At 36.6% G+C, this 23,528-nt stretch overlaps 1 protein-coding gene across 1 annotated transcript; it reads right to left on the bottom strand.

The window, feature by feature from the left end:
• Positions 1 to 8,674: 8,674 nt before the first annotated feature.
• LOC149263914 (uncharacterized) lies at positions 8,675 to 10,983 on the bottom strand. The gene is made up of 2 exons (XM_089388579.1): positions 9,612 to 10,983; positions 8,675 to 9,108 (listed from the first exon to the last, which is right to left on the bottom strand). The coding sequence occupies exons 1-2, from the start codon at positions 10,354 to 10,356 to the stop codon at positions 8,984 to 8,986; spliced, it is 870 nt and encodes a 289-aa protein (XP_089244705.1). The 5' UTR covers positions 10,357 to 10,983; the 3' UTR covers positions 8,675 to 8,983.
• Between the last annotated feature and the right edge of the window lie 12,545 nt (positions 10,984 to 23,528).

A 23,528-nucleotide genomic window follows, 5' to 3' on the forward strand; every position in this document is an offset into this window, starting at 1 on the left:
CATCTCTGCCTCAATGATCCGGCCAGTCTACCTGTCACTTTCACCTTAATTGTCTGGCTTCACCACTCTCTAGAGTTGGTAGCGATCAACTGTGTTGACTTGTCTTAGAGTGGAAGCGGAGATCGATCTGGAAATCCTACATTGTATGACTGAGTGGAGCTCCATGCTGAGGCATTAAGTCTTCCCTGAGCCCCATACTGATTTACCACTGCTCCATGCTTTCATTTAATACTGCAATTGTCGACCCATACGCCTTCAAAGATTTGTACCATGTTATCAAAATGCAACACGCCTCATAAAATAACCATGGTGTAATATCGAGGATTCTCCAGTATGGGCACTTAACACTGCAAAACTTTGCAAAACAACGAGTTCTAATCCCCTTATGCCCCTTTTGCTTTGAGCCCTTTCAGTACTTTTTTGTCATATAATTGGGGGCTATTATTGGGTGCTTAGCCTTAAGGCGTTAGGGCCTTTAGACTCATGTCCGGGGACTATTTTCCTTTGTAAATGGTTAGGCGCCCCTGGTCCTTTAAGTTGTTCTAGACCATGTGCTGGCACGAAATCATAGCCCCCTTATCGGAAGATCGCAATAAAAGGTTTCACTATGGAGAAATGTGTTGTTTCATCAATCACCAATTGTCGGTCACCCTCTGTGCTAAGCCCTTGGATCTTTGGCTCTTTATCCGACTGTAGGCCAACGCGTGTCGGAGCCCCTTTATCGGCGAATCACAATCAAAGGTTTCACTAGGAGTGACAATGCTCATCCTCCGATTGAAGATCGTCGATGTAACATCATCCTCTACCACATGTCACCTTGTGAGTGGTGACACGTGTCACCCTATTTTGGCCCCTTATGACCCCTCAAATCGCCGAATTTTCCTACCACGCATCCACCGTACCGTCATGTCATGTTGATGTCAGCTACCCCGTGTCCCTTATCAAAACCAACTATACGCTGCCAAGTGTCAGGTATCAGAACCAATCATGTGTAGCCACGTTTCATTTATCGGATCCAATGATGTTCAGCAACATGGCCCCCTAATGTCATTCCTCTTCTTGATTGATTTCATTTGCTAAATGTTTGAAGGCATTCTCGGTGCTTTAACGTTAGAGCCTCAAATCCCGACGAATTTAATCGCAATTGTAACTCTATGCGATATCGCAACTTTGAAAGGGTGTCACCTGTTTGATCGACGATTGTGATGCATCAATCTCTTGATGCTCTGATGCCTTGGACCTCCGATGTGTAGAATCACTAATTGCATATCGGTGAAATGCTTCCGCTGTTGCATTGCACCCTGAACCTCCAATCGCCAATATGTAGGATCATCGATATGCCGAGAAACGAGATTTTACCCTTAGGCATTTTCTCTTTGTCTTATGGTTTTTCAAGGGTAACTTCAATCTACTCTAACTTTTTATCCCAGAGTCCACTTGAGGAGTTCCGTATACCGTTATAAAATCTTATTCCGAGCACTATCCATTGGAGGGGGTCTGATTTAGCTTTGAGTGCTTATGTGGCTTGGAAGATGGTTGCAAACCTCTCTGCTCTTTTGCCCTCTTTTAACAGCTGAAAACACATTTTGCAGAGGGTGACAACATTGGCTCCACTTGGGGACAGTGCCTTGTTGGCAAGGTGCTGAGAACCTACAAACCAATAGCCTTCACCATTGGGCATGGAGTCAAAATTTATAATGCACTTATACAACCAGAAAATCTCCATGAAACTTTATTTGCAGGGAGTCCTTTCCTCATCGAACTAAAATGCAGAAAAGTAAATTCTAACAACTCGAAAATAAATGCTCAGCTAATGAGCTTATTTATATACAACTCCTACTTATGTACTGGACATCAATTCACCTAAGTGAGTTCATCCCTCCAATGGTACCAGGTCAACATTTGGGTGTTGGACCTAATGCCTTCATGTTGTTGAAATTTAAAAATCAAAACAAGCATGCAATTGTGAAGCAAGAGGTCATGCATTACCAGAGTGACATAAAAAGGTGGGGTGGAAGGATCTTGCTCCTCAACATGTGGTCCAAAGACTACCATAGGCCTTTCTTCTTGCAGGTTTAAATTGTTAAGGGGTTGGACTGGAGTGGAAGGAAACAAAAACTGAGAGACTTGGGCATTGTAAGTGGGTTGTTTTAAGAGCTCAGACAATGGGATTGGGATCTTGACCTTTTCAAGTTCTTTTTGGAGGTTAAAGAGTGCATGGCCTTTTTCTCCCGTGCTAGTTTCTACAGGCTCCTTTTCTCTTTCAGGAACAGGTTTAGTGGGAGGAGGTGACTTACCTTATTTAATGACTTTAGGCTAACAATTGTTTAGGTCGGAGGACTCTTCCTTTCTTCAGATAGTTGGGTCTATATGTCTCTTTCCCTTGTCAACAGACTTAGGGGGATCCTGGGAAGAATTACCTTCATTCTAATCTGGTGTTCTTGATCTCTTTCTAGATGATCGTAGATCATACTTCTTGTGCAATTAAGCCTGCATGAAATCAACGAACTGTTTGCAGTAGTCATCAATCTCCTCATCATCCAATGTGGCATGAAGCTCTTCCTCCTCTTCATATGTCTTGAGTTCTTGTTCCTCATCGGAGAAAGAGGAGTACAAGTTTCCCTGAAAATTGCTTGCATCCTGTGATGGTTCCTCTGGATCATCTTCTATGTACAATGGAGGATGAATATGATCTTGTTTCTCTTTCCTCTCCCTTTGCATTAACTATAGGGGAGGCCTTATGTATTGGGGATTGTATCCCTGATTGGCAGCTAGGAAGTTTTGTCTCTGAAGGCTTTTATTCTCCAACTCCATCCTTGTCAGTTTGTTGGATAAGTTCTTTATCAACTTATCCATTTCCTCTATCCTTTGTTCTTGGAATTCTCTTCCACTTGAGGAAGGTGTCTCCTCCTTCCCCTTTTTCTTCTCTCCCAGATCGGATCTGCCTCTAGACTTTCCGATCGAGGTATAATTCGCTTCTACCTCGAGAGCGTCAGTTTGAATTTGATCTAAGGAGACTTCCTCTCTCTCAATGTGAAACCAAATTCTGAATCAAAAGCCCCAACAAAGACTACTTTGGCAGCGACCTGTGGGGGTTTAATTTCAGCAGGCAGATTGTTATACAATTTATTAAATATTTTAATAAAATCGGAGATATCCTCACCAGATTTCTTCTTGATAGCATTAAACTCTGTGAGGATGTATCTGTGGTCTCTCTTCTCTCCCCACTTCTGCAGAAAGGAATTCTCCATCTCCTCCCAAGTGGTAATAGAATTGTTGGGCAAGGATTTGAACCACTTCCTGACTTCTTCGTCCAAGGATTGGATGAAGAGTCTCAGCACTACATCATGATGCTCTACATTTTGATTTTCTGCAAAGGCACTGAATATCTCTATGTGTCTTTGTGTTGTGATGTCGGTCTCTTCACTATACCTAGGCAGGAACTTGAGATAGTCCTGTGGCATTGCATTTAGGGGTTGAGGTAGATTTAATAGGGCATATTTATTTAACAAGAATCCCGAGACATCCATTTGGATTAGAGGTGGAGGTGTTGCTTGAATTATTGGAGGAGCTTGAGGGATAAACAATGGTAAGACAACAGACTGACAGTGGAATGAGGAACTATTCACACTGTGGGTGAGGCTGCTTTGGAGTGTGTCTTTTATTTCCTCAACTTCTTCTTTGACCTCTATGGACGCAATACTAAACAGATGACCACCTTCTAGAGGATATACCAAAATTCTAGGAGGAAGTTCAGAACAATGGATTACTGCCCTCTGTGAACTGGATGCAGATGTTTCAGGAAATGAAGAGATAGTCACATTAGTATTTGGAGTCTTTTCTTTCCAAATTCTTCTGGAGATTATTCTTTCTGGATCAGATACAGAGGGAGTACTTTGTTGTGAGGTATCTGAGCAAGTATGGGGTCTCTGATAAGCCAAAATGATTAGCTAGAATTTCAAACAATGGAGTCGCCAAGGTATTTATCATAATATTGAAACAGTGGAGTCGCCAAGGTATTTATCATAATATTGAAACAGTGGAGTCACCAAGGTGAGAGATCTTCAATCCATACTTCCCTTGCTCACCTAACACAGGGAATATAAAGATTTTTCGTACCCAGGGACAAATATTCTAATCTGTTTCCTGACAACGGCACCAAAAAAAAGTTGTCACTTTTTCTAGCACCTGTAGCATGGAGTCACCAAGGTGAGAGATCTTCAATCCAGACTTTTCTTGCTCACCCAACAGAGGGAATATAAAGATTTTTCATACCCAGGGAAAAATATTCCAATCTGTTCCCCAGTAACGGCGCCAAAAAAAAGTTGTCACTTTTTCTAGCACAAGTGCTTCAGGAGATATAAGAAGCTTCCTAGAGACAACTTCTAGGTTGATTGTAAACCAGTGCCTAGGACATCTTAAAGAGAGAAGTGCATTTAGGATTATTTGAGGGATTATGTTGCACTCCAATTGTCACATAGTTTGTAAAGATAATAAAAGGTGGCTTGGTTCAATAGTCTTTCATCAAGGTGAACTCAAGCAGATACATGGATCCAAATATAAGGGATGAATCGGGTTGATCTCAAAGAGGAATGTCTTGTTCTAATGGCCGACACACAACAATAGACAACTTTAATATTGTCGTTGTAGTAAAATGAAGAGGAAGAAGAAATAAAGGAATTTTGTGCATAGGGTTGTGAGCAATATAAAATCTTAAGCAACAATACCCGGCAGAAGGATGGAAGGCAGAAGAGATGGAATGACAAGAATTGTGGAGCGCGAATTAAGGTTTCGTGTTCTATACCTCATGGATACACAGACCACTAAGCATATGTAAATTTGTGCTCTTAAAGGTACATAAGTAAATCTTTAAATAAAGCAAGTATTGTTACTACTTAGCAACATACACATAACCATGAGAGAATGATACCGACAGCTTCATTACACAATTTCAGTAGGAGAGAAACATACATGAAATGAGATTTACAGAGAGGAAAACAAACCGCTTACAACCATGATTGGAATCACCAAAGAGCTTCATTAATCCTCAAAATGAGTTTGATATATCAGTGCGTTACATTTAGCCATACATCGATCGAGTCCCTCATGAATAGGCAAATAGAACCAAAAGTGGAATCACAAAATTTGGACCCCTGTGGATGCAAAATTTCGGAACCCTTATTAAGTGTTTATTCCCCCTATTTATAAGAAGAGGGGGGCTTGAATTAACAATTACAAAATATCCTAGCTCGAGCTCCAACTGTCTGATAGGCCAGTGGTCTCAGCGTGCGAAGGTCGCTGCCCCCAATGATTTGATTTGGATTTGACTTTGTTCTTGAAAATACAGAAATTATAGAATAATAAGAAAAAGGAAAACATAATGATGATGACAAGAAAATATCTCGGAGACGCCCTTGTTATGGTCTCTGCTCAGGCCACGTCTCTGCCTCAATGATCCGGCCAATCTGCATGTCGCTTTCACCTTAACTGTCTGGCTTCACCCCTCTGGAGTAGGTAACAATCAACTATGTTGACTTGTCTCAGAGTGGAAGCAGCGATCGATCTGGTAGTCCTGCATTGTATGACTGAGTGGAGCTCCATGCTGAGGCATTAAGTCTTCCCTGAGCCCCATACTAATTTACCGTCGCTCCATGCTTTCATTTAATACTGTAGTTGCCAACCCATACGCCTTCGAAGCTTTGTACCATGTTGCAACACGCCTCATAAAATAACCATGGTGTGATATCAGGGATTCTCCAATATGGGCACTTAACACTGCAAAACATTGTGAAACAGCGAGTTCCGATCCCCTTAGGCCCCTTTTTCTTTGAGCCCTTTCAATGCTTTTTCGTCATATGACCAGGGGCTATGATCGTGTGCTTAGCCTTAAGGTGTTAAGGCCTTTAGACTCATGTCCAAGGACTATTTTCCTTTGTAAATGGTTAGGTGCCCCCGGTCCTTTAAGTTGTTATAGACCATGCACTAACACGTAACCGGAGTCCCCTTATCGGAAGATCGCAATCAGAGGTTTCACTATGGAGTGATGTGTTGTTTCACCAATTGTCTATCACCCTCTGCACTAAGCCCTTGGATCTTTGGCTCTTCATGTGACCGCGGGCCAGCCCATTTGTCAGAGCCCCCTTATCGGCAATCACAATCGTAGATTTCACTAGGAGCAACAATGCTCATCCTCTGATCACCAATGTAACGTTATCCTTTGCCACGTCTCACCTTGTGAGTGGTGACACGTGTCACCTGTTTTGGCCCCTTATGACCCCTCAAAACGCCGAATTTGCCTGCCACATGTCCACTGTACAATTGCTTCATGCTGACGTCAACTGCCCTGCGTCCCTTATCAGAACCAACCATACGCTGCCAAGTGTCATGTATCGAAACCAATCATGTGTAGCCACGTTTCATTTATCAAATCCAATGATGTTCAGCCACGTGGCCCCCTCGATGAGAGAGAAAATATCATCCCTCTTCTTGTTTTGCGACTAATTTCCTTTGCTAAACGTTTCAAGGCATTCCCAGCACTTTAACGTTAGAGGCTCAAATCCCGGCAAATTTAATCGCAATCAGAACTCTATGCGATATTGCAACTTTGAAACTGTGTCACTTGTTTGATCATTGATTGCGATGTGTCGATCTCTTAATGCTCCAATGTCTTGGACCTCCGATGTGTGGGACCGCTAATTGCATATCGGCAAAATGCTTCCGCTGTTGTGTTGCACCCTAGACCTCTGATAGCCAATATGCGGGATCGTCGATATGTCGGGACCCGAGATTTTACCCTTAGGCATTTTCTCTGTCTTCTAGTTTTTCAAGGGTAACTTCAATCTACTCTAACTTTTGATTCCAGAGCCCATTTGAGGAGTTCCATAAACCGTTGGAATGCTAATTCCGAGCACTATTCATTAGAGGGGGTCTGATTTAGTTTTGAGTGCTTATGTGGCTTGGAAAAGTTTTGAGTGCTTATGTGGCTTGGAAAATGGTTGCAAACCTCTCTGCTCTTTTGCCCTCTTTTAACAGCTAAAAACACATTTTGCAGAGGGTGACAACAGTTTACTTACCAACTTTTTCTTTTTATGTGATTAAGTGCAAAAGAAGAGATAAAAGGATCGATAGTTCTCCTAGGCTATTTAAGAAACCCTTAACTACATGGTTTAACAATGCTACTTGGAATGGCAAGAGGAAATGACAAATATCAAAAGAAAGCAAAATTTATTGTAAGTTAGAATAAAATGATAGAAACCTATTCATACATAAATAAATATTAGAAAAGGAGAAACCATCAACCCATAAATTAAGAAATGGCAAGCTCCCTCCTATAACCAGGTTTAATTAATGAGTGATGCAAAAGGAAAAACATAAAAAGAAAGTCAACAAACTAACCAATGCGAAATGCACAAAAGCCAAGGAAGTGTGACACAAGTAAAACCCAAAAGGGAAATCTTCTACAACCAAAAGCACAAGTTGGGGCCAAAATTAAGAAAATTTATGCTCATAAGTGATAAAGGCTATTGGAGAAAGGTCCAAACGAGGTGCATAAGTGATTAGAAGGGATTGAAAAGAAAAATAAGCAGCATAGTTAGACAAATCAAAGAACTTATATTCATGAATCCAAGAATTGATCAAGTGGGGCACACCATTGAAAACCCCAAAAGCATCCACATGGTCAGTGGTGTGAGGAGAAAATTAAACACTTGGAAGTAAGTGTATCAAAGTCCATGTTTTCCTAAAGCTACTTTTTAAAAGTTATAAAATGCAAATTCGATGCTATTAACAAAACATCAAATGTTAATATTATAGATTTCATTTCATTTTACAAAACTTTGTGTAATTGTGAGATGCATAAATTTTAGTATTATACAATGATTTTTATTATACAAATAAGCATCTGTCTAACACTGTGTGGCATTTTTATATTGTTTAGTGTCATACAAAAACCAATAGGCTCACATTATTCATTTCCCCTCCATATCTTCGTTCCATTTTCTTTCGCATGTAATGTTCTTGAAATACTGTTTTTTCACTTAGTCTCTATCCTTGTATGTTAGCTTGTTATTCTACCTCAGCTAGCCAGCCAGGTCTTGGTTTTACCTGAGCTAGAAATTAAGGCACAGTGAACCCAATGAAAAACAGAGGCCCAAAAATATATTCATAGCTCTTCCATTAATGGTTTAAGATATTTGGCTATGGTGTCACACAGCTGACAAGATATTTACTGAACAGGATGCCACCCAAAAATGTTAGCGTGCAGATTTCCCTCTCTTGTTCCTAACCTTTCTTCACTAAAGCTGATACTGTTCAAAGTCAGAAATAATGACTGATTCCAGATAATTGTTCTCTTATGTCAGACAAACTACCACCATATACATGAATGCAAAACACTTACCTCGTTCCAAATCATTAAAAATTATTCAGTCTTGCATCTATAGACAAGTGCAGATACTGATCAGGCGAGATCGCTCTTCCATTTTTAATTTCCATTTTTAATCCTTTTTTTCCTAACTCTTTGATGGATTCAAAAGAGGATCAAGTGGAATGCAATGCAAAAGATAACAGGCAATGGCTGATACAAGAACCTAATCATGAACAGCTGTAATTGTGCGATTTCTCGGGCCTGAATCGGGAGATAGCACTGACAGTCAACCGAGTGCTCTGCAAATAAAGTCACAAGAAAATACCGATGTAACATCTGAAACCCAAGGGATTGTGTTCAGTGCTCTGCAAATAAAGTCACAAGAAAATACAGATGCTAGCATCTGAAACCCAAGAGACTGTGTTCAGTTTTTATCCACAAAAATGATGTCTAACTAATGAGCATAAGAACCGCCATCTTATAGCTCACTGAATCTCTGTCAGCAAAAAATTTCTTACTGGCCTTGACATAGGTCTTAATTTAATGTCTGGCCCCGGTAAACTTGATATATTGAAATTAGGTATTTTAGGAATTAGAGCAAGGATGAGGAGGAGAGGATTACACAACTTGCCCTGATCCATTACTAGAGGCATGACTAGCAAAATTGTGCAAAGGCACTGGATTTGTCTGTTCTGATCTCAGTGATGAAATTTGCGGGCTATCAGTGCCTTGTGAAAATATACCTGAAAAGTAACCATAGAAACAAACATTAATTTCCCCATTGATAAAATTCTCCAGGCCAACATAATAAGACTGAACATATTGTAACCTAAATGCTCACCCTTACAGCGAAATTACCTAAAGATTTCAGCATACTTGCAAAATCAGATCCCAAGCTATGATTTCTTAGAATAACAGTTCAATTAACATGCCTTTAATCAGAGCAAAATTATTCTAGTAACTGTCATCTAAGAGAAATAGGAAAAGAAGGATCACGTTCAGTATACAGCTAAGCAAAACCAGCATGCAATACTCTATGATGGTTGATCCTTGCAATAATATAAATGTCACTTATAGACATTGTCTGTGGTCTTAGGGTTTTTAACTTTTTTATTTTTTTTCTTTTAGGTTAGAGCAACAATTTGTTAGTATAAAGTGGTTACAGGCTTACAGCTGTGGTGCTATACAATTTGCTTGAGGTATAAAGGAGGCAAATGTGATTCATGAAGAAAAGAGCAGAAACTACCTTGCATGATCATGATAACACAGAAGGAAATTGTGACAAAGAGGGCCCAGAAACTTGTTTTCGCCGAAGAAGGCTCTACAGAATTGTATTTTCTCACAGATCTCATTCTTCGAAGCTTTGCTCTTCTTAGTAAAGCCGTATCAGAAATGCAGTTCATGTTCCTTTCCCTCGTTGCATCTGTTCCTGTTCTACTGGGAGGTCTTGGGGGTTTTTTCCAACTTGGTTTCAGGGTAGGGTTGTCATTCTCGTGCCTAATCTTCTCGCAACATACAGAAACTGTATCAGTATTTACTGCCTTTGCTGAACCCATTTCCTGAGATTGTCTTGCAACAACAGGAACAGATGAATCCTTCAGTGTATTGTGATGAAATGAAAAGCCCATCTCTGATTCTTTCCCTTGGACAGCTCCACATTGAAAGGCATTTTCCCCTACATGTGCACCTACTGAACCGTTAACACTCCGAGTTAGGCTTAAGCTGTTATACCCGGCTCTCCCAAACAAGTTTCTGTTGAAAGTAGCCTCTGTCTGAATACCACTTTCCAAATCATAAACATTTTCTGCTCCAGAATTACTCCTTTCTACTTTCAAAACAAGCCCATCTATATCTGAATGCACAATGGGTGTATTTTGATGAACATAAACATTGGAACCCAAAGGTCTGATACAGGCCGATTGTTTCTGTTGCTTGAAGTTCTCCAGCTCATCCATTGGCATGCAGTGAGGAACCTTAAGGGCAGACCGCATTTCTGAACTAAAGCAAAGGCGCCATTCCTACCAATCCATAGCAATAGAATCTCAAAATTCCCAAGTTCAGTGAATAGCCAGGTCACTTACCTCTGGATGACAGTCTTGAATAAGCCCTGCAGCCCTTGATGCTCACAAAAATAGGGAAAATAGCTGTAGGCATCCGTCTTTCACACTCCATATTGGTACCCATCTTCCAGAGTCTAACTGATGAATGTACTTGCCCAACATTATCTATTTATTTGATGACTGTACTTGCCAGGTCAAGGCGGTTTGGCCAATGTGTGCACCGAGGAATTTGGGGAAGAATGTACATCTGGAACCGAAATTTTGGTCACTTCCGTTTCCAACATCCCTTTTTTAGTGGACAAGCATCATAGAAATCATGCTGAAGGTTTGAAAAGTATTAACAAATCAGGGGCTCTGAAGTGCAAAACCATGAAACCCCAGGTGGAATGGCCCAGAAACTTACAAAGTAGATAAGGCTTTGCCCTTCATAAAATAAAGGGCGTACCAGCTTGCGCCGAGGTTATGTCGGAAAACCGTACTGCGCTTAAAAAGGCGCCTTGTCTGGGCGAGCCATATTTCCATGCTATTGGGCCATAAATGAACGGCATTCTATTTCGGCCTGAGCCAAAATAAAATGGCGGTGGGCATATACATTCGCCGTTTATTTATGGTTTGATAGCATGGGATTTATGTTGTCCTTTATATGTTTTCTGAGATTTTAATGGACATTCTACCTGCCTTAAAGCTAAAATCAAACAATAGACATATACACTCGCCGTTCATTTATGACCCAATAACATAAGGTTTATTGATTGCCCCGATAGCATGGGATTTATTATGGCATTTATTGGTTGCCCCTTGTCTGTTCTTTGCGACTTTAATGGGCATTCTGCCTGCCTTGGGGATTGTACCTGTTAAGTCCGCCCGGCATTGGATTCCTGCTTTGAATTGGCGCGTCACATGTCAGATATATCTGAGATTGATGTTGATTCCCTCGAATTCCTCCCCGTTTTCAAACATTTTCCCGGTTGAGACCATGTGCGACTGGGGTGATGTTGATGGGAGCAGGGTGGAATTTGGCAGTTATGCATGCCATTGCTATTGGGTAGTAACGGTTGGGGATTGTGTATGTTTATTTTTGGATTTTAGGTCGGTATATTATCTAAAGGTGGGTATATACAACTTCACATTAACTTTCTACTCTTAAGCCAGTTTTTTTTTTATTGGTAATTGTTTTTGTTACTAGTTTAATTATTAATTTAATTTGGTTAAAATATTTTATATTAAACAATTTTTTTTAACAGTATTCAGTTAAGAAATTGTGAAAATTATAAAAAAAGTTTTACTCTCTGTGAAAATTATTTAAAAAGTGTGAAAACCATCCAATTTTAGAAATAGTTTGGTTTGGTTCTGAAACTTATGAGTAATAAATATTTAGGTTTTTTTTAATATTTAATTACAAAATATTTGATATTTTGAATATTAAGATATGTATTATTGGATCTATAATTTTAACTTTAATTGTATTTATTATCAAGAGAGGTTGATTTTGTTTGACTTTATTTTATATTAGGTTGATTTTGTTTGACTTTATTTTAATTTAATATAATGTAAAATATATATTAAAAAATTAAATTTGTTTATTTATTAAAAAAATTATTATTTATTAAATGAAAAATAAAATAAAACAATCATTTTTATTTCAATGTTTAAAACTAAAGGAATATGTTTTCCATTTTTAATTTTACAAATCTATCTATATATGTGTTTTTTTTTTTTTTTTTTATCTCTATTTATTTTGAAATTTACAAATCAATATGTTTTTATCTTTAACTCTACAAATCTACATTGATATGTTTTTTTATCTTAAATTCTATTTATTTTAAATTTACAAATCAACATGTTTTTTATCTTCAACTTTATTTATTTTGAAACTTGTAAATTTATAAGTTTAAAGATAAAGTCTCTTTTATTTCCATATTTAAAATACATGCTCAAAACTAAATGAATATGTTCTCTATCTTTAACTTTACAAATCTACATTAATATGTTTTTTATCTTAAACTCTACTTATTTTGAAATTTACAAATCAAGATGTTTTCTATCATAAACTTTATTTATTTTGAAACTCCTAATTTTATAATTTTAAGGATAAAACCTTTTTATTTCAATATTTAAGATGAACATGAACATTGAAGTTGCATGGTTTCTATTTTGAATCTTACATATCTATAAGGTTTTGTGGTAAACAATTTATTGCTATAATATTGTAGGATTTTTAAATAGTGATTAAGGTTTGTTTGAAAAAAATTCTATATTGGGGTGGCAGGAGGGGCAAGGGGAGAGACTCTCATTAATCTCGAAGGAATTATTGAATATAGATATGCTTGGGAGCTTGGATGGAAGACCAACAACCAAGCAGAAGTATATGGCTTGTTCCTGAGCCTCACACTGGCTCAAAAGAAGGGCATAAAAATAATACAGGTTTTAGGAGACTTCATGATAATTATTAGGCATATGAACTATGCTTCATTAGCTAAAAACACTACCTTGAACCAAATTATCAAGAGATCCCAGGGGTTGATCCCCTCCTTCAAATTGGTGTCTTTCTTCCATATTCTTAGAGGAAATAACCATGAAGCTGACAAACAAGCTAACCATGCATGTCAGTTGAGAGAAGAAAGGTGAATTGTGAATGAGGTCGTGAGCACGACTAACATCCCATCAGTGTGTTGATGAGATACAAATTTTGGATTGGGGAATCTTCTTGTTATGGTTCCCCCTCCTTCCAAGAATAATAAGGTTATTAACCTTTCTAGCTTTTCTTTCTCCCTTGCTGTGTTTAGCCTTTTAAGCAAGGGTTTAAACTTTGCCCTTGCCCCTAGAAATATCCCAGTGGATGACATTATTTGCGACGTGGAATATGGGATTACAGATCTTCCGGATAGGATCAAGGACACTATTAGACAGGATTGTGCTATCGTCCTTAGAAAAGTTAAGCCCCCTCGGAAGAACCTCAATAATGAGGAGTTCTCTGCCCTAAAATCCTTAAATCAGAATAAAGATATTGTAGTTCTGAAAGCGGACAAAGGAGGAGCCACGGTCATCCTTAACAAGGATGATTACCGCAGGAAGATGTTAGATCATCTTCACAATAGTGGCAGTTATAAAAAACTGCCCAAGAACTCTCTGAAGAAGATTTCTAGGACTGTGGCTCTCGCCATCAAATCGAATAACTCGGTGAGTTCCATGTGCCACAAGCTCATTGAGAGCAATCCCATTGCTCCTAGAATCTATGGGTTACCGAAGATTCACAAGGAAGGGGCTCCTCTGAGGCCTATCGTCAATACCATTGGCGGTCCGACCTATCTTCTGGCTAAGTTCCTTGCCCTTAAACTTAAGCCCCTGGTTGGCCGCACTGAGTCCTTCGTGAAAGACTCTGCTTCCTACATTAAGGAGCTTAAAGATATTAAGCTTGGCCCTGAGGACATTCTCGTCAGCTTTGATGTGGTCTCCCTTTATACTTGCATCCCTATAAAGGAGGCCTTGGAAGTGATCTTTCGCCTACCAGATCCCGATACCGCGCATCTGGTGGAGATCTGTCTCACTTCCACCTACTTATGTTTCGAGGGTGAGTTCTATGAGCAGACATGTGGTGTTGCCATGGGTTCCCCTCTTTCCCCTATTGTTGCGAATCTTTTTATGGAAGATTTCGAAGCCAAAGCTTTAGCGTCGTCTCGTCTCCTTCCCAAGCTTTGGAAAAGGTATGTAGATGACACTAATGTCATCTGGCCCCATGGTCCAGAGGAGCTGGATCACTTCTTTAATCACCTCAATAGCCAGTCCTCGGCCATCAAGTTCACCATGGAAAAAGAGGTCACTGGTTGCCTCCCTTTCCTGGACATTCTTTTATCCAAGAATAAGGATGGCTATCTCTCTCACTCTGTGTTCCGAAAGAAAATGCACACTGAGCAGTATCTTCATGCCGATTCCCATCATTTCCCTGCTCAGAAGATGGGTGTTCTTAACACCCTCGCTACTCGTGCCCTTAGGATTTCTGATAGTGAGAGCTTTGATAAGGAAAGATCCCATCTCCTTGATGTCTTTGTGGAAAATGGATATAGTAGGCGCCTAGGTCAGAAGGCTTTCCGTAAAGCCTCTAAAAATGCGTTAATTAAGAAAGAGCCTAAAGAGCGCCATCTAGGTGTCCATCTTCCCTATGTCCAGGGGACCATGGACAAGATTGCTCGGATCCTTAAGAGGTATGAGATTCCCTCAACCTTTAGACCCCTCAACACCATTCGCAATTCCCTTCGATCGGTGAAAGATCCCATTAACCCTAAGGACATGAAGGGTGTCTACTTGATCCCTTGTTCTTGTGGGACCCCCTATATTGAGGAAACAGGGCGGTCCATCCATCAGAGGATCAGCGAACATGTTGCCGACCTAAGACATGGGAGATCCAAGTCCTCAGCATTGGCGGAGCATGTGGAAAAGACCAAGCATCAGGTGTGTATTGAGGAGGCCAAGGTTGTCGCCAAAGTTGCTCAGTTCCATCATCGAAAATTCAGGGAAGCTATTGAGATTGAAAGAAGGCCAAACAATCTCAATAGAGATGACGGCTGGAAGATCAGTAGATGTTGGATCCCTGCCCTTTCATCCTAGTCTTCCTCCTTTTCCCCCCCTCCCCCCTTGTCGTCTTCTTTGCTTTCATTAGGGTTTTGTCCTTCTTGTTTTTGACTTTCTCGGGTCCTTCTCCTTCTTTGTCGTTAGGCGTTCTTTCCTTTAGTTCTTCGTGCTGGTTATTAATGAATATAATCGTAACTATTATTATTATTTTTATTATTATTTATTGATTATTATTATTATTATTATTATTATTATTATTATTATTATTATTTATTTATTTATTTATTTATTTATTATTATTATTATTATTATTATTTTAACTGAGTATTAATATTTAATTACTATAACCATAATGTTACCTTATATACATAAATATATTTATCTTTTATATAACTAATGTCCTTTGAATTTATATTTTTATTAGTAATCACCATATAAAATTAGTTCATTTTAACTAACTAACCTACTTTATATATTTTTATATATATTAGTCTTTAATTCCCTCTTTATTGAATTTTTAGATTATACCTTTCCCTAACTTGTATTATATATATATATATATATATATATATATATATATATATATTAATCTATTTAAGTTGATCTTTCTAGGAATATATAGTTATTATAACTACTATTTTCTTGAAATTACCTTACATTTTTTAGATTTATATATATATATTTAGATGTCAGGTCCTTAAATTAACTAATTCCCATATAAGTCACGGTTTTTAATAAACTATTAACGTAGTCAACTTCTAGAATTATTTCTTTTATATTATCTATAACTAACTCCCATTAAATGATCTTTTTGCCTTTTTGACTATCGTCCCTTAGTCAAAATTAGTCGTTAATGAAGATAGCCATTGGAAGCTCTGCTCAGACTATTTAACATGCAAAGCTGGATCTGTTTCTTCAACTTTTCCTGACGATGAGCCACACTGGTTGGTTCGAAACGCGTCGACAAATGTCTCTCTTTATGTGATTTACGCCGAAGTTCTACTTATAAACATCACTAATATCTTAAAATCTATTGACGCATCCCCTGATGATGGACTCACTTAGTAGTCCGAAACGTTGGGTTCTCAAAACTCTATGACAGGTCATTCCTCCTCTATCATAAAAATTGTCCTCACCTGTATGGATTCATTATTTAATAGTATTTAATTATTATAAAGGAAGCAATTGGGGTTATTAATCGACTCATGAACCCTGACACCACTCGGTTAGTTGAGATCTGTCTCACTTCCACTTTTTTCAGCTTTGAAGGTGAGTTCTATGAACAGGCCTGTGGTGTTGCCATGGGCTCCCCCCTGTCCCCGATTGTTGCTAATCTATTTATGGAAGATTTCAAATCCAAGGCCTGGCCTCAGCCCGTCTTCTACCCAAACTTTGGAAAAGATTTTTGGATGACACGAATGTCATCTGGTCACATGGCCAAGATGAGCTGAATTTGTTTTTCAAGCATCTCAACAATCAATCCCCCGCCATTAAGTTCACTATGGAGCAAGAAATCGATGGATGCCTTCCTTTCCTCGATGTTCTTATTTCAAAGAATAATGATGGATCCTGATCCCATCAGGTGTTTCAGAAGAAAACACATACTGAGAAGAATCTTCATGCCAACTCCCATCATTTCCCTGCTCAGAAACTAGGCGTCTCAACATGCTTGCTACTCATGCGCTAAGAATCTCTGATGAAAAGAGCCTCGGTAAAGAGAAGGACCATCTCGTTAATGTATTTATTAATAATGGTTATAGTAGGCACCTTGGTCAAAAAGCCTTCCTTAAAGCCAGCAAGAGGTCATTGGTCAAGAAAGACCCTAAAGATCAAGTCTTTGGGGTTCATCTCCCTTTCGTCCAAGGGACCACTGATAAGAATGCAAGGATTCTGAGGAAGCATAACGTTTCCTCTACCTTTAGACCCCTTAACACCATCCACAGCTCCCTCCGATCGATAAAGGATCCGATCGACCCCAAGGAGATGAAAGGTGTTTATGTTATTCCCTATTCTTGTGGGACCCCCTATGTTGGTGAGACTGGTCGTTCTATTAATCAGAGGATTAATGAGCACTCAACCAACTTAAAACATGGGAGGATCTGGTCTTCCGCCCTAGTAGAACATGTTGAGAAGACAAAACATCATGTATGTATTGAGGAGGCCCGTATTATTGCTAAGGTTGCGCAATTTCATCACTGGAAATTTAGGGAAGCCATTGAGATTGAAAAAAGGCCGAACAATCTCAATAGAGATGATGGCTGGAAAATTAGTAGTTGTTGGATCCCTGCCCTCTCCTCCTAGTCGACTCTGATCCCTGGGGTGTTCTTCTTTGTCCTTCCTGAATAAGAATCCCTCTTGTTATATTTTCTTTACCTAAATTTTGTTGAATAGATGAAAATTGTTCCTAATTAACTACCAATTTAAAACAATCTATTTTGTTTCTCTTTAGCTCCTCATTGTTTCGATCACTCTTAAGGTATTCGCCCCTTATCCTCTTCCTATTATTTTAGATGGTCCTTGATTTTTCTAGCCTAATTAGTTATCCTTCTAATGAAATATCCTTATTCAGCCCCAAGAGTTAGCTCAATCGGTCAAATCAGTGCCTCGCCAATCGGGAGGTCACAGGGTCAATTCCCGAAAGCTCTTGGGGTCAGGTCAGCATAGGCCGAGGGGTGTGCTCCCCTTCGGGGTATGAGCTACCCAGTTCTTACCGTGGACGTAGCGGCTGCCCATTGACCATGGGTATCCGTGAACCACATGGGAAAAAAATATATATATCCTTATTCTATATTATTATTAACTAAAAATATTTTATTAGATAGTTTTAGTTTATGACTTAATGGTTTAAGTTTACACTTAATTTAATAGTTTCTATTAATAGGTTATACAAACTATTAATCCGTTATATTATTTAATTATATTAGCCCTTTGGATTCATATTAATTAAATACATACTTAGATATACATTTATTAAAAAACTTCAATATGATATTTAGTTTTTATTAATAGGTTATGATATTAACTATAACATAACTAACTCGCAATTAACTATTTAATTAGATAATATTAGCCCCCTTTTATTTCATATTTGATAATTAATTGTTTAATTACACAACTTGTTAACTTTATTATAATTTTAAATATTTAATTATATAGTTTGTGATATAAAACCTTTTTCATATTAATTAAATACATTGCTTCATTTACATATGGTAATAGTTATGAAACTAACTTATATTAATTATTTAATTAAAATCTTTTCGGTAATTAATTCTTATTAATATATAATTTTATTTCTCACACCCCTATCCCGTAGTGCTATCTAGTTAGTCGTTTCCAGTCAAATATAGCCGTTAGAATGTCTAGTTGCCCACTCCAATATAGCCACACTTGTAGCCACATCTGGTTCTTCAACTTGTCGATGAACCACATTTGTTGGTTCAAAACGCGTCGACAAAAGCATCCCAATGTGATTTACTTTGAAGAATCTTCTCATAAATATTATAAGATCTATTAATCAATTAATTAACTAACTAATTAAGTACTTATAATAATAATTAGTGTTTAATTATAATAATTATTTATAATAATGATTATTATTATTACTAATTATTTATATTAAGAATTAGTATTTAATTTTAAAAGATTTATTAATCAACCAAATATTTCTTTTAGGAATAAGATTTACTAATAATAATTAGTTTTTAGTTATTATAATATTTTTAATTAATTTCTTAATTATTTTAATAATATTAAGCAGTATTAACCTATTAAAAAATTAAATATTGTGGATAATAATTATTATTATTTTAAATAAAAATCTTTAGTTTTTAGCTAACCTTCCTCTCATCTTTAAAACAAATTATCTCATAATATGTATCCTCTTATTTAGCTCTTTTACTACCATCATTCAAAAATTATCTTGATAATAGATTCCTTTTGGGATTTGAAACATTGACATAATATAATTATCACTGTGGTACTCCTATTACTGTAAATACTCAGAAACTTAACTCAAAATCACATTAATAAATTTCAACAAAAATGTTAATTTTAATTTTTATAAAATTAAAATATATAATTTTTTTATAATATTATTAAAACACCAATTAAAAACTTATTTATATTTTTCTTTGTTACTCATTTTCAAAAATACTATTCAAATTAAAATATGAACGCATTGGTTTATACTCACCCATAGATAAAGCATGTGCAAGTAGCATGGATTTGCTTGTGTCACTTTTTCTCTTTTCCTTGATTCTCAAATATGTTATAAATCCAAATTAAATCCAATTCTTTAGAATTATTATTAAAAATATTATAGTTTTAAAAAACTCCTACTTACAAAAATGTAAATAATAAATGTTTATTATTTAATTTATAAAATCATAAATAAAGTTTTAAAGGAAGTAATATTATGAATCAATTATTTTGAAGTGGATTTTATCGAGTGAAAGAGCCAAAAACATTGTACTGCCCCAGATAGTACATGACAAGTCAAATCCAAATTCACTTCAATTCTTTAGAATTGTTATTAAAAATATAATATTTATAGTTTTGTAAAGTACTAGTGTACAAAAATGTAAATATTAAATGTTTGTTATTTAATTTATAAAAATTATAAATAAAATTTTAGATGAAGTAGCATTATGAAATAATTATTTTGAAGTTGTCTTATTGAGCAGAAAAGTCCAAAGCATTGCACTATCTTAAATAGTATATGACAATAGATCATAATCAAATCCAAATTCTTCAATTCTTTAGAATTGTTATTCTAAATATAATATTTACAATTTTGAAAAACTTCAACATTCAAAAATGTAAATATTAAATAATTATCATTTAATTTATAAAATTATAAATAAGGTTTTAAACTAAAAAACATTATAAATCATTATTGAAGTGGTTTTATTGAGTGGAAGAGTCAAAAGCATTTCTCTCCCTATCAAAGAGCATAGTTGGAAAGTGTTTTTGTGTTTTTTAAATAAGTATTTTATTTTTTAACAATGTAACAAAATATTTTTTTAATAATAATATTTAAATTTATTATAGTAATGTATTTAAAATAAATTTAATATGTTAGGTGGAAGAATTTAATCTAACTAGAAAGGATATTAATCATCCCAGCTTTCCACAATAAAATAAAATAAATTAATATGACTTAAAAGTTTAGGATACAAATGGTATATTTTAAAATAAAAATTAAAAATTAAAATAGAAAATAAATAAACTAGATAAATAGTATTTTTTTATATAATTAAAAAGTTACGATAGAATAAGTTAATATTCAAATAATTTTGAGAATTAATTTAAATTAGATTTTTAGTATTTTATAATCTTAAACGTGAAGCGGAGGATCAACCTAAAATAAATAACATGGTGAGGATAGTAAATAGTACTTGTTAATATTAAACCTAAAATGTTGAAGCTAGGAGAGAAATGGGTACTTTCCTAAAGGTGCTAAATATTAAGATAAGTGAGGTGCAAAGATCCAATTAATTGAAAAGTTTGTCTTCCATTTTAAATTCATTCTTTTCTCTTTAATATTGTAACTTTTTCCTCTGGTTTACTTAGAAAATAAAATTTGTTGTTTTAAGAGTAAATATTAAAGTGTTTTTTATAGGACAATTGAGTGGTTGGAAAAATGGGATGTTATCCTCTCTACTTGGTTTAAAATCTCAAGCGGGAACATTTTTGACTTGTTGTGATAAGGTCCAAGTAGTAGGCTCTCCCACTCTCGTGGAGTCTCAAGTCTTGCTAAGTTATAAATTCATGTTATATCTAGCTTATGTGCCCTTGGATATACTCTTGGTGTTATAGAGGTAGTCACTAGGTTTGATCTTGGCCCTTGCCCACATTACTCCAACTAGTTACTGAGTCATCATGGTAAAAAAAATAAAGTATCATTTGGGTGAAAAAAAAACATGTAAAAGTGGCATTGAATAATTAAAATTAAAAAAATGTTATTCGGTGGTTATGGAAGAAAAAAGAAAAACTTTATAAAGTCGTTTTATATTATTTAATTGAGAAAAAAAAGGGCCAATGGGAAAAAGGTTATAATAGAGAGACCCATGGTATTATAATGAAAAAAGGTATAGACCCATGATATTATGATGATAAAAGAGAGATTGGAGCTCCCTCTTTGGGCATGCTTGATTATCTTATTGTTCTTTGGAAAGTTGTTGGCTTCAAACCCTTGGACAAAACCCTAATGACATTTTGGCTTTGACTGTGAAAGATTCAACCATAGCCAATAAGTTGGAGAGATCATTCTGGTTTCTCACTTTGGGTGTATAAGAGAATCGGTTTGGGTTGGTTTCAGTGATGAAACAAATCCACCCTAGTTGATCAAGAGGAAAGATCACTCAGATCTTTCACAAGTACTTATTGCCAAGGATCCATCTCATTGCTAGAATGTGGAATTATTTGAGGAGGGTGAAGCAATTATACTCAACCATTCGAGTGTTTATTCACTTGTTTTGGCCAAGATGTAGGTACAACCCAAGTTCGTGGAGTGTGGAGGCTACATTTTCATTTAGATGTTGCATTATCAACATTTAAAGGGGTCGCTTAAGTTCATATCGTGTTATTCATTCCTAGCACTATTTTCGTCATCGAAGCAATGCATGTTTTTCTAGCTTGTGCATAAAAAGGAGGATCAATCTACTATAACCAATCTATATATCATGATCTCTTTCGACAGTTTGGAGAGGGGATATTCTAGCAATGTTATCATTCTCTTTCTCCTATCAAGTCATTCCAAAGTCAAGGTTGTTCGTGCGATTTTCAGCATTGGTTCTTGTTCCTAAAAAGGTTGGCCCAACTTGTAATAAAAGGTCTGATTGATAAAATAGATCAAGACATATTTGTGAAGGTATTTACTAATCCATGTGGATATCGGTCGCCATCCAACTACTTCACTGGATCAAAGCACAATTCTCCATCTTGGCAGTTTTTCTACAATTTTTTGGTTCCTAAACTTTTGGGGTCATTTTGAGGCCCTAAATGATGGTTTTTTTTGTTTTCTTATGTGGAAGGGACCTAGGTCATAGCGATAAGTAGAGCCTAGATTGATCTGAAATGTGTAATTTTCATACAGATCTTTCCAACGGGCTAGTGAACACACCAAATGAATATTATATGCAAAATTTATGACCCCGGGAAGTTGATGTACCAACTAACCCCAGTGGGGCCCATAAGCCTTTTGGTGTTTAGTATCCTAAGGTTATGGTTTTGGATGTTTATGATTTCTCATTACTTATAATGTTAAAAGGTCTTTTGGCATCCTTGTAACACACTATGGCGAAGGCGCGTAGCCGTCACATCTCTTCTCAGAGATAAGCTACCACCATTCGAGCTAGTTTGTTTTCATTCTACATTTTTGCAGTTTCAACATTTTCCATTTATTAATAGAAGTAAAATTTCATTGTATCTCTATGTTTTGGTTATAAATTTGTATTTCATTTCGTTTCCTTCACAAATTTTGATAAGTGGTATCAGAGAAGTCTACTCTTTATCTATTTTTTTGTGCATGTCCCCAACGAGGCCAGGGTATAAGGATTTGAAACTCAAACTGCTTGAGCCCTTGCAAGACCATCCTCACTGAACTTGACAACCCACCATGGTGGAAGAAAAGATATACAAGGGAGTATGAGATACTAATAAATTGTTGCTCGAGGAAGTCCTTGTCCGACAAAGGAATGAGATGCTGGATAATTTTACCCAGGTCCTTTGACAGATGTCAATAGGTGATGCATCTTCATCAAGTGTCCACTTTGGATGCAACACCCCCTTAAAGGTACAACTTAATTTTGATATTCCTATATTTGAAGGCCATATAGATGTGGGTGCTTTAAAAAAATTTAAATCTACTAGAAGGGTATTTTTCGGTCCACAATTTTTCTAATAGAGAAAATATTGCCTTCACATTTCTAAAGGATGCCCCCCACATCAAGGATTGATGGGTGACTTACTATGAGCAAAGTGCCATGGAGGAATGCACATTATTTACAGTTACACCCACTTGGGACACTTTTAGGGATGTTCTTAAGGTAAAATATTATCCTGTTTGAAGCTATGAAGACCAGTACATGAGATGGAACACACCACGTTAGGAGAGGGACAAAACAGTGCCAGAGCTCACAACTATCTTCCATACCTTGCACACAAAACTAGGTATCAAAGACTCCAAGTGACATCTGGTGTTGAAGTATTATGGTTTTCTACACATTTACATCCAGATAGAAATGGAGAGTTGTAGGACATCTTCTCACTTGGTGCAACAAGCTAATATGTTGTCAAAATTAAGCAAAATTTTAAAGAAAATAAGCGAGACTTTGGATATGTGAATCCCTCATAATGGAAGCAGGGAAAGGGAATCCCCAAACTATAGAACAAAGGACATAGCTAGGGTGGACCACCCTAGGACAACCCAAATCAATAAACAAATAATGGTAATGGGAAGATGAAGAAAGACACAAGAAAGTGGTGCGAGTTCCATAAGATCCCCTCTCATAACATTGATGAATTTCATG

The sequence above is a fragment of the Pinus tabuliformis genome, chromosome 6 (genome assembly GCF_031772625.1).
Source record: "Pinus tabuliformis cultivar Carrire ecotype Pingquan chromosome 6, CPIR1, whole genome shotgun sequence".
NCBI classification, from domain to species: Eukaryota; Viridiplantae; Streptophyta; class Pinopsida; order Pinales; family Pinaceae; genus Pinus; species Pinus tabuliformis.